Raw genomic sequence first — 19,400 nt, 5'->3', positions numbered from 1 at the left:
TTCTCTCAATAGCTTTCCCTCAATAATAATCTTCTTCGCCAAACTTTAAACAGAAGACAGCTTTGTTAAGGAAGAGTTGTCCTTACAATCATCATGCAAAGCAAGACACAGATCGTAAAAAGTGTTGGACTCAAGGTTTACTAACAGCTTGCAAGTAAGAGTAAATTCCCAGAGCTGGTATGGATTAGGGACACATATGCTAAATTCATTCCTGGGTGGCATGGACTCAGCTGACAAAGGCAGCAATAGAAACGGGAAGATGAACTGGTCCATGTAGTTCTTCCAACCCAATAATCTCAACAATTTGAACATCTGCACCTCTTTTAATCAAATCAGGTGATAGAGTCAAGTCACATTCACTTTGCCTTTCCAGGGCCTATCCCACTCTGCCATCTTCCATAACAAGCTCCAGCCTCTAGGCTTCCGGAGTTCTGCAATTCATCCTCCACGTCTGGCTTTTTCATCCCATGCCCATGTTTCATGTCCTTCCCCTGACACCAGCCTAAGGACAGATTTTAGGTCTTTGCTTTTTATTGGAGAATTTTAACCTGGCTCCATGGTTAAATATGGAAAGATTCTCTGACTAATTATTGGTCTAAATTCTAAAATCTGTAAAGTTTCCTTTACCCGACCTAAATCAAGAGAACATCCATCTGAGCACTCGGGTTCTACAATTTATTGAGTGGTGTGATAAAAACTGCAGGATCAGTGAAACTGTGGTGTCTCATAATTGCTGAGACTTCCACAAAAGCTCAGAACCAACAAGGAAGACAAAAAGACAAAAACAAACACCTCAAAATGTATGATAAGGATGAAGGTTTAGAATTTCATAAGAGGCATTTGCGAATACTTTTATGCGATTCAAATTTTACTGCTGCCTTCTTAATTACATATTTAAATAATGTTATTTTACTTAAAGATGCAACTCAGTTCCAGAATCTTAAAAAATAAATGTTACAGTCCATACAGACACATGTTTCATCAAAATAGGGACTTCAAATTTTAAAACATGTATATATGTACATATATGATAGGCAGAAAACAGTGCTACACATTCCTTATTTTTCACAGAAGCATTTCATAATTTAAAGATCAGTGATGATTTATAACATTCAAATTCATAATTCTGATGGAAACAAGTGAAATTATTCTGATTTAGTTAAGTAAAATCTTATTTCTGAAACATCCTGTCAGGGTGCCTAGGTGGCTCAGTGGGTTGAATATCTGATTCTTGATTTCAACTCAGGTCATGATCTTGGGGTTGTGAGATCAAGCCCCCTACTGGACTCCATATTCAGTGCAGAGTTTGCTTGAGATTCTCTCTTTCCCTCTCCCTGTGCCCCTCTCCCCCCATTCACTCACTCACTTGATAAATTAAATAAATAAAATCTTTAAAAGATTAAATTAAAAAATAAAACATTCCATTTACCATACACACACAGAGGCAGTGTCCTAGAATTCTGGTGCCATTTATATGGGGGGAAACAACCAATAATTTAATAGACTATCGGAAGGAACCAAAATTCATGACAAGAGTCATGACCTCAACATGATTTTGTCCTGATTCCAATCATATTTTCCTCTAAATCCCTCTGCAAAATAGAAATTTTCAGATTTAAGGATGATGTTCAGTGAGGGAAGCAGTATTTAAGTTTGAAAACTTTTAGCTGCCTAAAACTAGAAGACTCTTTCTTCTAAGCTTTGCGTGGTGGTCCTGTGTTCGAGGTTCAAGATATAGCACCCTATCTGTTCCTCCCATTTCTGTGGTCCTCAGCCCGAGTGCTTCCTGAAAGTGAGAGGAAAGCCTTGCAATGGGTTGTGGGCTGTGGTTATGCCGCCTCCCATTTAAGAGCGCTGAAACAGAACTGGTTCTCCTGTGTCTCCCTGCCCTGTCTGAAGTATAAACCACAGGGAAAGGAGGCGGTTGACATGGATGGCATTCAAGATGCTGACCAACTCTAGCATTTAATGCTGTCTTATGCCTCTTCTGGAGTATATGATTCATCCTTTCTGGTCATACTTCCTTGTACTGCAGTGGCCACTTGTTCTTGATGCTACGGATCTTATCCCATAGTGAGCAGCACTTACATACAGGCCTCCATGTCATCTCTGCTTCCTAAAGACATCAGTTCCTATAAATACCCACTACTGTGGCATCACCGTTCTCTCCTCCTCGTCAGACTCTGGACCAGCTTTCGTGGACAACTTTTTCAATAAGTAACTCTACCTGGGAAGTTTTCAGACATCTGTGCTTTTAAAGAATTTATTCACATAAATTCCACAGCATTCTCATGTAGAAAGATCTCGTAAACTAGGAGAAAATAGATTTCTATGAGATGTAAACAAAATAGATTAAACACCTTAATTCAACTTTGAAAGCCCTCAAGTAGCATTTATGATGGTTGTCAGTAGAGTATGTCTGTATGGTTTGCAAATCTCCCCCCAAACAATGAAGCGTTGTCATCGAAATCACAGGTATTGGAAATTTGAAAAGGTAAAAATTTAGATACTGGCCTTCAAATATAAGTGAAGAAAATTAAATATATCATCATATACTTAACACCTTATATTATCATCAACCTTAATATGGCATTTTGTTTTCAAAAACCTTTTCCGATAAAGAGGCAACATCATCCCTGGTTTCCTGGTTAGAAAATCAGAACCTTCAGCCTAATCTGAGCTAGCAAGAGCCTGGCTAAAATTTTTAGAATATCTGAATACAAATACGATACTATTTTCATTCACAAAGGGTTTTGCAAATTTTGTACATAGGCTATGAATTTGATGAAGACATGATTTGGAAAGGTTTTATTAGTTCGAGAACCTATGTGGATCTCTGTTGAGGACTGAGATTTCCATGCTAGAACCCGCTTAAGGTGCTCTCTCTCCCTCCCCCTGTGCCCCTCCCCCACCTTCTCTCTAAATAAATAAATAAACAAACAACACTCCTGACTCTACATTATATTTAACATCAAGTCCCATAACATGATCTTAGTCATGACAGAGTTTTCCTTAGAGTCATGGCTGCTGAATTTGTCAGCTTTGCAGTTTCCTACATGCTACCATCATCAAGACAGTTCTTCACTGTAGAATGAGATCCCCAAACTTATCAGATGAACACAAACCTTCTCGTTCCTCTTACCATTGTTTTTTCCCTGTGATTCACAAAGAATCACTTCACTCATAAAGGGTGAGAGACACTTCCTTTCACATTTAACCATGAATTTCATGCACATTCACATATTTTTAAACTTTGGTACCACTAAAAATGATGATGAGTTGGACGGGGCTTTTGAGTTTCTATTAGCCAGATATTCACAAGCTTACAAATTTCCCTATGTCTTCCAACTATTAAGTTGCTTATATTTCAGAGGATATTCCACCTCCATCTGGAGACTGAAAGGGTAGCTATCACAAACTTCAGTAAAATCGACTCTACTGTCACACCACAAACATACGCATGTGCACATGTACATGAGTGCACACACCTGTATACACATAAAATCTCTTGCAGTCTTAAAGGTAAATCAAGCTGGCTACACCAGATGTATGCAACAAAGATGCCAAACTGATGTGCACATATTATTTACATTTTCTTTGAAAATTTATTCTAGCCATCCCATGCATCTGACTGCCCATTTTATATTACACATAGAATTATAATTAGCTACACTCATTTCATATCTTCTAATAAGTCCATAGATCTCTTATCATCTGGTAGGACAAATCCTATTCTACCATTATTTCCAATAGATCACTAGGTCCTAACAATAAATCCAGTGAGCAAGTGTGCTAGTTAGTTAATTATAACAGTTTGTTTGCCCTGCCACAGCCTTGAAACTAACACCCCAGTCCATAGTACAGCAGTGAGGGGCTGCCCCTGTGTAGAACATTCTCACCTATTGCTGAGGACTCTGAGGAACTACATTTACTAAGCAAGAAAGTGCATGCTTTTGAATGGGACGTCTTGCTCTGGTCAGTCTAAAGCTAACCACGTATTAATACCCTTTGTGTTCCATTTGGTGAAATAGGCTTGAAGCACTCCGCTTCCCAGGATTTCTCTGGAACATGTAAGCATTGTTGAAAATAGGTATGGCTGCCTTTCCTCTTAGTATCTCTACCTAATACATACATAAAATTTCGCCCAATGTTTTCTGATGTGAAAGCCTCGCTTACAGAATAGCCATCCACATGTGTTATTTGAGGGAGACCCTTTCTAAGCACATATAACATTTACAAAGATGAAAATGCTTAAACTCTCTGCACTATGCTCTCACCCAGTTTCCAATTTCTGGCCTTTACGCAGGAAAATCAATCAGTGGTGCCTAAAAAGCCAGTAAACTACAGCAACAGAAAAATTAAAAATAAAAAGTGTTCAAGCATACCAAAATCCTAAAACTCAGACTTAACTGGCATTGTATCCTGACTAAGCTTCATAAAGGTAGAATTTTCACTAAAAAAATTATTTTAGAAGATACCATAAAGGCCTAGAATATTAAATGATTTAATTAAGTAATTCAAGAAGCAAATATTTTATACTATATTTAAGATCAGTTAGATTTACACATTATAATATAGATCGTATTATTCTTACAGAAGTAACATAGACTCATTAGTTCTTATGGCTGCTTCTTATAACATATGAAGATAATCATACACAAAATATACTTAAGGATTAATAAATCTGTTCTATACTTTTTAAAAAAAATATATTTATTTATTCATGAGAGACACAGACTGAGAGAGAGGCAGAGACATAGGCAGAGTTTGGAAAAGCAGGCTCCTCACAGGGAGCCTGATGCGGGACTCAATCCCGGATCCTGGGATCACCACCCAAGCCGAAGGCAGGTGCTCAACCGCTGAGCCACCCAGGCGTCCTTGTTCTATACTTTTCAAGATCTCCCATAGAGTGCACACAAATTCAGAAGTCAATGAACAGAATGGAGGGAATCATGAGCTTTTTTTTTTTTTTTTTAAATCCAGAGGGAAAATTAGAAAATATCTAGGCCTGCTTCTCATTATACAGCTAAGGAAACAGATGTCATAAGTGACTTGCCCAAGGCCACACAGCAAGTTATATGGATCCAGGTTGCCACTCTAGGACTTTCATAACTGTTTTCCAAAAAAAGTCAACATTGAAAATAATGAATGACTTGATTTTACACATTCATTAAGAAAACAGCTTTTAATATCAATTTTGGCTGACGTAACATATTAACATGAAACAGAAAAGAAGTTCCTGGAACCAGCAGTGGGCTCTCAAGCTGCTAGCTTGCCCCAATGGCCATACTAAGGGATCCAAGCCCCCTTCCAGTATACGCAGTTACAGTCAGTGTTAATGGGAATGATACTTGTCTGGAACAAGAAAAAGAGGTCTTTGAAGATAGCATTTGTTACCAATAAAAACAGGATTCTCCAGCCCAGTGATCTCCTCTCTTCTCCCTCCTCAACAGAAGACAACTCATTTTGTCCATTTGGCTCCCTGGGGGTGCAATTTTTATGATCTATTTTTCTCACTTTCACCCCAACCACACCCCACTTTGACTCATTAAACAACCTCTCATATTATTCTTTCAACCTTCTGGCATGACTGAAAAGCAACTTACTTGATGCAAGGAAGACCTAGTATTCCATCGGTTTCTGTATCATAGCTTGGTTAATAACAATCCATGCTGGCTCAGCAGAGACAGGTGATAGTGTTTTAGACTAGTCAGGTCAAAAACTACAGAGAAATACAAAATTCACAGGAAGGCAGACAAACAGGCTGAGATGTCAGAGAAAGTCAAGAAAATATTGCCCCCTACAGTACCCATTACTTAATATGTAATTTTTATTTATAAAACCATCAGCAGCTCCAATTTCCAGGAAATTAACCAACTCATTACTTAAGACCTGGTCAGTTAAGCCTCCTCGGTCTGTACAAGGAGCTCCTTTATAAGAATTCCCACACTGCTGATGGCGCAGTGTATTGTAAAAGGAAACTCTTTCACTTTGGTTCTATTAGTTAAGTCAAGGTACACTATTAAAACTTACCTTTCCTTATGCCAAAAGAAAAAAACTGGGTGCAAGTCAATCCTATAAGTTCTTCAAAGCACCTCCTCTCTTTTATATTTTCCCTATCTTAGGTAAATCTTAATCTCATAGTCCTAAATTCTGAAGTTTCAGAAAGATAATTCATTTTTTTTTCACTTCCACTCCTCTTTTTTTTTCTTTGCAAGTCAGAAGTTTCTGGAGACAAATACTACATCTTATATCACGTGACAACAAATCAAATTCCCGTATCTTCAATATTAAACCAGCACCTGTTCTCACCACTTCTATCTTAGCCTTGTTTGTTAACAAGAGTTTAATTTTATCTTAACATTTATAAGTTTCAGAGGACAAAGATTTAAAGAGCCTGTTATCATGGAGTAAACATAAGTATTCTCTTAATTAAAACCGCATTCTCTTACCTGAATTATACACAGAGTTATGTTTATTCCAAAGAAATCTAGGACTAAATTAGTTATACCGCAAGATTGTCTTAAAGATGCATTTCTTCATGAGCTTGTATTGATTATCCAGTGCATAATATTTTAAAAGGACCGACAATGCCAATAGTCTCTACACTTACCTGTAGGAGGACCTTCATCCCATCCTTCTGCCCTCTTAATTCGATTTGCTGTGAATCCTAAGCAGATATTGACTCCCACAGCAAAAGTGAACAGGGATATTACCTAAGGGAAGAAGGAGATTGAAAGCTCAGACCAATTAGTCAAATTATATGAAGGTGATTCAAAGGACTTCATCACCATCCCATCCTACAATTTCCCAAATGCACCATCTAGTGCTGTCTTAATTTTTAAAACACAAAGAAAAATCTGAAATCAGGAACTGATTCTCACCATCAAGTCTTTCCCCCACAATGCCATCCTTCTCCTACCTGATAGGACCGGAACGGGCTTCTCCTTGCCATGGCAGAGGGTTCTTGGAAAGCCTTTTGCAGTGTGTTCTCTTTTGCCTACACTGAATGCACTGCTTTTTGGGGCTCTGAGTTCAGTCTATTAACTACAAGTAATCCCACCTGGGAGGTTGACAGCCTCCTCTGATTTGTCCGGAGCTTGATTTCATCACGATTTGTTCACAAATGGCAGCTCTGAGCCTAAGAGGCTTGAAACATCCCTCTCCTTCTCTCCACCCCCTTATCGTCCCACCCCTAACACACACACACACTTTCATGTGGTTTCCTCTGCTAACATGAGGGTTTCTTATGTTGCTGTGGCCAATAACAGTGCATGTTCATTTTCCTTCCCTCACAAAAACATGGTTTTTAAAAAAGAAACCAAATGTATTTGATCCGATAAAAATGAAACAGAGCTGTACAAGGGTTTCCACCAGCTTTAAGCTTTTCAGATTTACAATGTAGTTATTCAATGTAGTCAACCTCACGGCTTTATTTAAAAAAAAAAAAAAAAAAAACAAGGAAAGTTTTATAATTTATAAACCTAACAACTTTCCCTGTCTTTCCCATTTATTTATTTTTTCTGGCAGTTTAAATGACCCTGTCCCTACTGCCACATTCTCGGCTACTCCCGACTACTCAAATATTTCTCACGATAAAATCTCCCAAGATTGTAACTAACACAAGAGATAGCATTATTTTTCCTCGTGTTGTTGTCAGAGTTCAGAGAAGTAACTTTTATCAAAATACTGGGAATGCCAACTAAGCAGCAGAGAGTCCTGCTGCCCTGTGAGGAAGGACAAAATAACTTCAGCCTGCCTCTTCTTCCTGAAAAAAAAAACTGTCAGCTTGGTTTTTACTTGGGCGGCGGGGGGGGCAAGGGTTGGATGAGGAAGCTTTAGTAGTGATTGAATTTAGGAAGGAAATCTCAATGGCAGCAAGAAGTTAGCTTTAAAAATTGTTTCCCTGATTATTTCCCAGTTGTGTTGCCATCTAGCCACCAAACACTGTCTTTTGAGGCTGTTGTAAATGTCAGTTTCTTTACTAAGCATTTGGCAGCCAGGGGACCTCTAAAAGAAATTAAGGTCTCTAAATCTGAAAGTCATTTAGATATTGTATGCTTTCAGGATTCAAATGAGGGAAGAAGGCTTGCCTTGGGTTTTCCTCGAGCCAGGCCCGGGGACCATCAATCTTGCCCTGAGCATCTGTGTGTACATAAACAAATACAGCACTTACCGTGCAACAAATTACTAATGGAGCAGTGGCTCTGCTCAAATAAAACATGAGAGCACAAAAGCAAGACCTTGTTTACAGTGGATTGCACAGTAGGCCTGGGTTTCATTATATATTCTAGAATTCAGTAACAGCTAATTGAGAAAAAAGAAAACACGGTGCCAAGCTTTAAGTTGCCTTTCTAAAACTCTTTTAGTTTTGTACTCTTGCGGAGGTGGAAGGCTTGTGGATTTCTTTACAGAAGCCCCTTGCTTTAGTTTACGTGCCATACTGAAATGATTTGGAGTGGGGGTATTTAGCAAGGCTTATGAAAGATGTTAACCCCATGTAAGATTTTTCTTCTATTTATGTTCAATTTCAACATGCGGGCTTGCTTTTACAGCAGAAAACTCTGCTCTGAAAAGGAAACTCTCAAGGCAAACCTGGGATTGCCTTGCATCATATGCCATGGTGTTCCAAATGTTCCCCAAAACCCTGTTTCCGTCTCTTTCTAACCTCCCTGGCCCTTGCCAACAACTTTAGATTCTGTCTGGCATTTGATTGTAGAAACCCAGCTTGAGGATAATGAAGGCTCCCCTTGAAAAAAAAAAAGACGCAGAAGCTCAACATCAACCATTAATTCTTTTTGACATGCAGTGTAGCTGTGCAGGGGGGAAAAAAGCCTTGAGTGTGATAGTCAATCCACAATTGGCTTCTGTACAGCACTTGTTACCAATTTTCTAAGAGGATTGAGCTCAGGCATCATTTCCGTCAACTGTTCTGTCAAGGAGCTTTGTCTTCAGGTCATCGTACACACAGAACTCATTAAAACACACATATTCACAAGTGTACATGTGCACACACATGTGCATCTGTACACACACACACACACCATCTAATCACAGTTCAGCAGAATTTTACTACAAAACGTCATTATGAATTAGCTGTCAGCAGGATGACCAAAGCCCCTACCTCAGGCATCAAATCAACTACAAAATACAGTTACCTTTCATTATCTAAAACTGAGAAATCCAAAAAAACCTGCAAATGTGTACCATACGTCTAGAAACCCAACTGAGTGACTAGAATGTAGTCCCAAACTTTCTAGAAACACAACCCAATGAAGAAAGTCCACCTGACCTGGTGTTTAAAATTTCGAATAATGTCACCTCATGGTTGAGTCAGGAGACAAGAATGTGTACGAGAAAGACTAAAATTAACTTCCAGGAAGGTTTATTAATCCAGCCATATGTCAGAGAACACTGCCCCCTGGCAGAAGAAAACCCAGAACTATAACACATCTGGCGACCGTCTCAGACCCTTGTAATCATTCTGTGGCTCTCAAGCTTTATTGGACATAAGAATCACCCAGGAGCTTGTTCAAAATGGGGGGTGCTTATGGCCTACTTCCCAAGCTTTGGATTCAATAGGTCTAGGGGGGCAGGGAGAAGAAATGAAGATTCTAGAGGCCAGACAAGAACTGATACAACAGGTGATTCCGATGCAAGTAATGTAAGGAGCATATTTAGAGAAACAGAGCCTTAAAATAAATTATTCTGAGTTAATTTGTTTACATCCTGCACGTTGAATTGCTTGGTCTAATTCATAATGCAGCTTTAAGATGTTATTAAGAGCATCCGCGGTTCATTGGACATTAAAGTCTGGATCTCTTAGTGACACACCATGGCTATCCCTCCATGGGAACCATCTCCAAAATGTAAGCAGCAGAACAGTATTTTATTTACTTTGCTGGTGGCACAAAGCGGCAGTGTGTGTGTTGCCTGATTGCGATACAGTAGTTGCATTTATACTAACTAATGCACAGTCTATCTTTCATGAAATGGCTCTGTGAATCCTTGTTCCCAAGCTCTGATTAAGGTAAGAGGGCTTGAGGTTCATAGCGAGATTTGCAAGATACATAATTGAAGGTTGTCATGTTTGCCTCCTGCGGTAATTACGAAATTTCCATGAACTGATTCAAATTTTATCTATATCCAGTTTCTCATGATGCGGAATTAACTGCATAATAGTGTCTTGACTCGACCTACCGCGACTCCCAGAATACTCTAAGATCTGGTGTGAGGCAATTACTGACCACCTGGTTTCTTAGCAGTGTCACTTGGCAGGAAACACGGCACACACGCTAGAAAGTAAGCAAATCGCACCCACGTGTATTCTCCCTATTTTATTTTAAGACTCTCCTGGCTGAGTCTTCTTTTTGAATTCGGCCATGACTGCTGGCACTTAGAAAATTCAGGAGAAAAACAGGACAGCCGTCTTTGAGAAACAGGTTTACCGATCTAAAGGGAGCGAAGAGTGACGGTGGCGAGTGGAGGAGCAAGCTGGCTCAATTGCTCCCACAGGTCAGGACTGCAGATGTGTCTGAAGTAGACACCACTTAAGATTCTAAACCACAGATGCAAGGTCTTATGGGTGATCTGTGGTCCCAGGAGGGTCTCTGGGGGAGAAATAGGATGCATCTATTTAAATGCAAACAGGACTTGTATTATTAGTTATTACACATTTGAAAATTGAAATCGACACTGGCACATCTTTCGATGACTACAATTTATACTGTAAATTTCTACGCATGACATTTATTCCCAGGGGAATCTAAGCATACACCCCCTCCCCGCCCTGCACCAGACTATCTCTATCCTCTACGAATATGCATTCATTGCAAATATTCACTAGCTCCTACCGTGTGCCAAGCACTATTCCAGACACTAGTACTATATGGGAAGCTGAACCATGCATGGTCCCCTGCCCTCCATATCAATCAAACAGACACTAAAATAAATGTCAAATTGCAACTGGTTAAGTGTAGAAATGTAGAGGTAAACGCTGCTACAAGAATGTATAATTCTGGATTGATCTAGTCAAAAGGGTCATGGAAGACTTTGTGGAGCTGTGATGTGCAGAGTAGGTGGGAGTAACAAGGTAAGAGAGGAGAAGATTCTAGACAGAGCAAATAGGATGTGCAAAGGTTCCATGTAGGGGAGAGGCACAGCACACCCATGATAGGAAAAGACAGCTTGTTTGACTAGAGCAACAAGAGCAAAAGTGAGTGTGGCATGAAATGAACCGAGGGGTTGGAAGGGGCCAGCTCCTGTAGGGCTTCATCTGTCATGTTAGGTGATATTGTCTTCACCCTACAAATGATGGAAAATCTTAAAAGGGCTTAAGCAGGTGAAAGTTTACTCAGATTTTGAAGGATGTGTCTCTGTACAGTGTGGACACGAAGTGGAGGGAGTTGAGAGGGGATAAAGTAAATCAGCTGGGAGATGATGGAGTAATCCAGGCGAATGCTAGTGACAGCTGGCACCAGGAAGGCCATGGTGGTGGAGAGGGGAAAAACTGGGAGAGTCAGGGAAAAGACCTATTAATGAACTGGGTACAAGGGTGAAGGGGCAAGAAGGTATAAAGTGTGACTCCTGAGCTAATGGATTTGTAATTGGATTGTGATGACCAAATACACAGAGTACTCACTAAAGTCACTCCTTAAATTTTTATTGGATTATAAAACAGACGCGGAGATATGTACCCACTTGCTAACACTCTAGAATTAGTTCAAATTAAGGGATATGGCTAATAGCTTTAACACATTTGTCAGTAGTTTTAAAAATCACCTAAGGCAGTTGCTTTAAAGTTACCTTGGATTTTAAACACTGAAAATACATTTATTCATAATTGAGGTTTAAGAGGAATTACTGCCAGGAAATCACTCTGCTTTGTTGCTAACTCTAGCTTATAATACAGCATCGTAAGACTTAAAAGTCAGTCTGTCTACTTCTTTTCAGCTATTCTGAAAGCTGCACGCTAAATTTCCAGGCGAATGGAAGAAGGTTGTAAGAGATGGCGAGATGGCTCCCCCTCGCGTGAGAGTCTCATGTGAGTTTTCATGCGTGCGTCTACTTTGTACAGGGCCCTGCGTGAGGCATGGCACGATGGGTGGGTTTGACAGTGCAGAAAAGAGTTCCATCAGAGCATCGAAGGCTCATCCTTTGCAGCTGAGAAGCTACTCTCCATTCCCACTAGCAGCTGAAGACATGGAAGCTGGAAGCATATGTGACATCGCCAGAGCAGCAGAGGAAGTGATTGAGCCAGGTGTAGGGACCAGGCCTCCCAAGGCACCTTAGTCCCCTTCCCACTCTGGCCTGACGTCCCTCTGTTACACCACACGAGGGCCTCAACTCAACATGTGCAGAACGTGGCCACCCAAACAACCGGTTCACCTCCCAGCTTCACTCCTTTTCATGAAAACCTGCTGTAATCCTTCTGTCTCTTGTTTCTTATCAGACACCACGACTACAGGTTTCTAGTTATTGATTCCAACTATTACCATCCTTTCTCAGAGCTTGCTGAACCTTACTAATACCTAGGTTGTTTCCTATGTGACTATTTTAGATTCTCCTTTCATTGTCATTCTTTGGGCCATGCATGAGCAGTTTGTCTCACAACTGCTCTACCTGTTTGCTCTCCCTGCCCCCTTCAAACACCCCTTCTTTGAGGCCTCTCTCTCTCTCTCTCTCTTTTTAAGATTTATTTATTGTTTGAGAGAGAACAAGAGCATAAGCAGGAGGAGCAGAAGGAGAGAGAGAATCTCAAGCAGACTCCATGCTGAGCGCAGAGCCTGATGCAGGGGCTCAATCCCACCACCCTGAGATCACCACTCCAGCTGAAACCACGTCTGCCGCTGAACCAACTGTTCAGTCACCGAGGGGCCCCAAGCCTCTCTTGATTTATTCCCATTCATTGCCTGGAGAGTTCAGCATAAAATGCAAATCTGATGATTTTCCTCCCAATCTCAAAACCTTCAGTAGTGGCTCCCTATCACAGTATTCTCAAAGTGTGATCCCTGGGCCAACAGAATCAGAATCACCTAGAAACTTGTTAACAAATACAAACCCTTAGGCCCTACCTCAGATTAGCTGAATCAAGCCTACCAGGCAATTCTGCAACTGTGCTGCAAGTTGGGAGAACCACTGACCTAAAGCATAAAATCCAAACTCGTTGGCATGGCAAATAGGACTCTACATCCAATATTAAGTCCCCTGGATTCAGAGCCCAGCTCTACCACTGTTTAACTGTGAGACCTTACATTACCCTTAGGCGAACTACTTCTCTGCCCTAAAACTCTGTTTTCTCATCTGTATCCAGCTCAAGGATTCTTAAGAGTATTACATGGAATAATCTGTGCAAATTGCCTAGCTCAATGCCTGCACAGAAGAATGTTTGGTAAATGGTAAATTTTTTAATTAGAGAAATATTTGCTGTTCCTTGATTAAGTTATGCCCTCTCACACATCCATTCTTTAATATATGTTGTTGCTTTGGCCTGGAATGCCCTTTTCCACCAAATCTCCCTGGCAAACTCCAACATATTCATGAAAATTCAGGTCAGGGGTCACTCTTCTGCAAAACTCTCCCTGACTTTGCCTCTCTCCTACAGAGCAATGGACTCCTCCACTCTGCTCTCTTATTGTCTATAAATCCCTTTTTAGGCCTCTCTGTCCCTTGTGATCTCTTTGAATGCAGGGACCAGCCATCCTGGCACTCCACAGAGCTTTGCATATTTTCTGGGGTGTAATAGGCAGACAATAAATGTTTGTTAAAGAAAGTACTTGGTATCAAGAAATTTAAATTGGAACTTCAATTGAATTTCAATTCTTGTTCTTTACCTATCTACTAGCTGAGTCACTTCAAGCCCATGTTTATGCATCTGTAAAAAGGGTTTATTGGCTGAATTCAGTGGTTTATGACCCCTTTTTAAGCATTAAAACCTTATTTTCAAATAAGATCTCAAAATGAATACCAACATCTAAATTTGGAGTTGCTCTACTTTAAGTGAGGAGTGGGGAGCCAGGATCCTATCCCACTAGCCATCTCCCCTATTCCAAGTCCAGGCTAATTTCTGCACATCTGGTCATGCTTCTTCTCAGCTCTGAAGTCCTCCTCTTTCTTTGGTGCTCATCCAAATCTGAGTCAACTCATAGCCTTTCCCAAGGCAATGGATTATTAACAAAAATGATAGGCGTTCTTATAACACAGGGTTGATATGAAGACCAACTGATGTGAAGACCAATGCATGTGAAGTAAGTAGCTCATTGCTTGAAGCATAGAAAACGTACAAATATTAGCCATTGTTATGTACAGGAGGCTAAAGACTCCATCTGTTACCATGTTCTCAGAATTCAGTAAAGAGCTGAGCACATAATAGGTGCTTAGTAGTGGCATAGGTTCTAGGAAAATTCCTCTACTTTTAGAAAGATCATATGTAGATTAAAGTTGGAAATGTTACAAACCACCCTTGTCACATTGTCTTCAACCTCAAGAGAAAATGAGCAGCATTTATTTGGTAAAGCGTGGGGTGACTCTGGGGACAGCCTTGAAGGCACAAGTTTGAACTACAACAAAGACCCTCCATTTGGATTGGAAAGCCCCAAGAATTTGAGCTGCAACTCAAGGAATTTGTTTGAACACAAATCTCAAAGGAAGTTTATGCTTGCTACTGGAATGGCATCATCACATGCTTAGCAGCACAATGGTATCCTCTTGGAGAGGAAGCAAAACTGCTATTCCTGTGATTCCCCTTGCAAGCAAACAAGAGCTAGTGACATCCAACAAACTAGGAACAGAAGGGAATTTCCTCTGCCTGAGAAAAGACTTCTATGAAAAACTTACAGCTAACACCCTACTTAATGGTGAAAGACTGAATGCTTTCCCCCTAAGATCCAGAACAAGACAAGGATGTCTTCTCTCACCACTTCTATTCAACACTGCACATCTAGCCAAAGCAATTAGTCAAGAAAGCAAACAAAATGCATTCCAATTGGAAAGGAACAGATACAGCTATCTCTATTCACAGACAACATAAACTTCTATATAGAAATAATGAATTATGAGATGCCTCGGTGGCTCAGCAGTTGAGTGTCTGCCTTCAGCTCAGGGCATGATCCCAGGGTGCAGGGACAGAGTCATATGTCTGGCTCCCTGTGGGAAGGTTGCTTCTCCCTCTGCCTCTGTGTGTGTGTGTGTCTCTCTCATGAATAAATAAATAAAATATTTTTTTAAAAAAATAAATCTTAATGAATCTATTTTAAAGTCTGTTAGAAAAAATAAATTTTGGTAGGTTGCACAATGCAAGCTAAATATTTTTTTAAAATCAGTTGTATTTCTGTACACTAGCAATGGACAATCTACAATGAAATTAAGAAAACAATTGCACTTACAATCGTATCAAAAAGTGTAAACTACTATGAATCAATTTAACAAAAGAAGTATTAGATTTGTACATGTCATTGAAATACATTATGGAAAACCTAAATAAACGGGGAGACATCGATGTTCATAGACTGACATTATTGTCAAGATGGCAAGAAACTGAAAAGGTGGTCCACACCATGGGAGAAAACATTTGCAAATCATATATCTAATAAGTGCTTAGCAGCCAGAATATATAAAGAACTCCTACAACTCAACAGTAAAAAAAAGACCCCACATAACCCACATTTTTTAATAGATTGTGTAGACATCTCTAGAAAGAAGATACACAAATAGAAAATAAGTACATGGAAAGATGCTCAAAGCATTAATCACTAGGGAAATGCAAATCAAAATGACAATAAAATACCACTTCACACCCACTAGGATGGCTAAAACTAAAAACAGACAATAACAAGTGTCGGAAAGGATGTGAAAAAAAATTAGAACCCTCATATATTATATACAATAGGATTGTAAAACAGTGCAGCCACTTTGGAAAACAGTTTGGCAGTTCCTCAAAATGTTAAACATAGAATTACCATATGACCCAGCATTTCCACTCCTAGGTATAACCTAGAGAAATGAAAACATATGCCCACATGAAACCTTGTACACAAATGTTCATAGCAGAATTATCAACTGATGAATGGATAGACTAAATGAAATAGATCAATGCAATTAAATAGTGTTCAGCAATGAAAGGGAATGAAGTCCTGATACATACATATTATAACATGAATAAACCTTGAAAAAAATCAAATGAAAAAAAGCCAAACACAAAGGCCACATATTGTATTATTTCATTTATATGATACATCTAGAATAGACAAATCCATAAAGAAAGAAAGCAGATTAGCAGTTGTCAGGTGATGTGGGAGTGACTGCTTTGGGTATGAAATTTTGTTTGGGGGTGATGAGAATATTCTACAATTACATAGTGGAGATGTTTGCACATCTCCATGGAAGTAACAAAAACCACTGAAACATACAGTTTAAGAGGGTAGGTTTTTACAGTTTATGAACTATATCTCAAAAAATGCTGCTTAAAAAGAGGGAGCAATCTAGTGAAATTATCCCTGTAGTGAGACAAATTCCAAAGCCTCTAGACCCACAGAAAAGGAACATTGACCCTGAGCTTCAGCTCTCCAGTCAATGCCTTCTACTTGGTGTCAGCGGTTACCCTCCAAACCTTACAATTAATGGGGACTGAAGCATTTGAGTGGTGGTGTGGACCTATTTTCATCAGCCCCTGTGTGGGATGAAACCCTTTACAGTCCTAAAAATAGGAGGAGCTCTTTCAGAGTACTCCGGGGCCTCTGCCAGAGTACTTTAATCAAGTGTCCTTGTTTCCTTTCTACTTTAAAATAAAACGAAAACCCAGTTCTCGCCTACAGATCTCAAGGGGGTTGAATCTTAATGGCAACATGCTGTGATCAGAGTCTGTGGGACAGTTGTGGGAATTCAAGAACAATGCCTTGGAACAACATGGATGGGCCTTGAGGACATTATGCTCAGTGAAATAAGTCAGACAAACACGGAATGAACTTACTTAATGGGTAGAATCTAAAAAAAGCTCAGAGACGTAGAGGCAGGTGAGGAGGAGGAGGCCAAATGGGTGAAGGGGGTCAAAAGGTACAAACTTTTAAACAGAAAATAAATAAGTCATAGGGATATAATGTACAGCATGGTGACTGTAATTAATATGCGTGGCACCTGGGTGACTCAGTGGTCGAGCGGCTGCCTTTCACTCAGGTCTTGATCCCGGAGTCCTGGGATGGGGCCCTGCATCAGGCTTCCCCTCAGGGAGCCTGCTTCTCCCTCTGCCTATGTCTCTGCCTCTCTTTCTCTGTGTCTCTCGTGAATAAATAAATGAACAATATTTTTAAAATAATAATAATAATAATACTATACTGCATACTTAAGAGTATGATCTTAAAAGTTCTCATCTTGAAGAAAAGAATTCTGTAGCTATGTTTGCTGACAGATGTCAACTAAACTTATTGTGGTGATCATTTTGCAATACATACCCATATAGATTCATTCTGTTGGACACCTGAAACTATATCATGTTGAATGCCAATTATACTTCAATTTTTTAAAAAGATTTTATTTATTTATTTATGAGAGACAGAGAGAGAGGCGGAGAGAGAAGCAGGCTCCCTGCAGGGAGCCCAATGCCAGACTCTATCCCAGAACCCTGGGATCACTGCCTGAACAAAGACAGACGCTCAACCACTGAGCCACCCAGGCATCCCAATTATACTTCAATTTTTAAAAATGCCTTGCATTTGAAGAACACTTCTTTAAGGAAAAAAAAGCCCTATGAGAAAGAACCAATACTCACTCACTCTTCCCACTTTGTGATCAGTAAAACTGAAAGGCTGCTCATAGGCAAGGTCATAGAGCTAATGTACCTTGGACTGGGAGAGATATAACAGCTCAGGGTAGAGAGAAAGGGAAAAGCAGTATGTATGAATGGTACCACACAAGGCATGAAGCAGACATTCCATAAGTGGTAGCTAATAATTTCATAGTCCCTGCTCTTTGCCAGACAACATACTAGAGACATTTATATACACTATGTTGCCTTATTTAATCTTCTTTAGAACTTTCACAGTATTATCCTTGTCAGTATATGAGAAAACAAGCTCAAACATATCAGGCAACCTGCCTGATTCAATAGGTTCAAGTACCTATTAAGTGAGGAAGTCCTCTTTTCTCCATGATTTCATAATGCGGATTATAAAACTGGCAAGATCTAAAAGGAATAGGAATGTTAACTATTTGCTGGCAGAAACATGAGTCTATTAAAAGTAGAGAATCTGATAAATGTTTGATAAGTCTTAATACTTGATAATGTCTCCTAATTCAGAACATATCAGAAGCCACAGATTAATTTCTATTCTAGGCTGACCTAGTTCTCACCCAAAAAAAGAATTGGTTGGTAATGAGGAAGTGACTGACCAGAATGGTGGGGCATCACAGTCATGTCACTGCAAGGTTCCTAGGAGCTCGGAGAGAAGGCTGCTCATTGTCAGACAATTGCCCTAAAATTTGAGAAACCAGAGTTTTACAAATCCATATAATACTGATTCAAGGCAGATTTTATGAGAAGTCAGTACAACATAAGCTAATGGTTATTGAAAGCACACTCTGTGCCAGGGACGTCAGGGTTATTGTGATAAAAAGTATGTTTTAACTGGAAGATGTGGAAGCCAACAGTTTGTTAGGCACATTCTGGTGAGTTCTGACAGAGATGTGCAATGGGTATGGGGTATGGGTATTTTCAGCATGTGCAATGCTGAGAATCAGCTCACTCAGTCTCTGTTCCACTCCACCACCAGGGAGCCCTCTTACCTCGCAGATTTTTTTTTCAGATGCATTATAGATAAAATTTATTAATTCTGCCACTTATGCTCCTGAGATTGTCTTTCTGCACAGGATATTTGAACATCATAATGGAGACAAGTTCCATCTTCCTGTCCCTTTAGCTGTTTCTCTGGTAACAATTTTTGTCAAAGAGAGCTGGGAGTTTTTGTTACCTGCGAGTTCTATAGAAGTCCATGCTTGACCACAGCTCTAAATGACCTCATTATATCTTGGGTTGCTTTAGTAGACAATTACTGCCCAATCCAAGAGAGAAAAGTTCAGCTGAGCCTGGCAGGCCTGGACTCCCATCTGGATTGTGTTCATTTTGGACATCTCATTTTAGTAGGTCACTACAGAACTAGACAGCATTGAGAAAGGCATAACCAGGATGATGAGGGGGGCGAAGAAATGTAGCATAAGGCAAGAGAACAGAGAATAAAGGGAGCAGCTATTTTCAATCAGGCGGTAATGAAGGCCTCTCTGCAGAGATGACATCTGAACAAAAATCTAGATAAAGTGAGGGAAGAGCCAAGGAACAGCAAGTGGGGAGGCCCTAAGTGAGGTAAGAGCAGCCCAGTACGTTCAGGAAGGCTAGTATGTGGCTGCAGTGGAAT

The 19,400-nt window shown here is 39.9% G+C and overlaps 1 protein-coding gene across 13 annotated transcripts in view; it reads right to left on the bottom strand.

Annotated features, from left to right (window-relative positions):
- ENPP2 (ectonucleotide pyrophosphatase/phosphodiesterase 2) overlaps positions 1-19,400 on the bottom strand; it is a 111,100-nt gene that overhangs the window by 72,796 nt on the left and 18,904 nt on the right. For 9 of the 13 annotated variants that reach the window (XM_072734017.1, XM_072734016.1, XM_072734012.1 and 6 more), the window contains exon 2: positions 6,614-6,716. In XM_072734017.1, the coding sequence (XP_072590118.1) occupies positions 6,614-6,716 (103 nt within the window). Of the gene's footprint in view, positions 1-6,613; positions 6,717-6,922; positions 7,459-19,400 lie in introns of those variants that run through there. The other 4 variants (XM_025993380.2, XM_025993384.2, XM_025993382.2 and 1 more) reach the window with 3 other exon arrangements.

The sequence above is a fragment of the Vulpes vulpes genome, chromosome 13, assembly GCF_048418805.1.
Source record: "Vulpes vulpes isolate BD-2025 chromosome 13, VulVul3, whole genome shotgun sequence".
Classification (NCBI taxonomy): Eukaryota; Metazoa; Chordata; class Mammalia; order Carnivora; family Canidae; genus Vulpes; species Vulpes vulpes.
The sequence above is the reverse complement of the archived record's forward strand: the minus strand, read 5'-3'. Positions and strand labels throughout refer to the sequence as shown.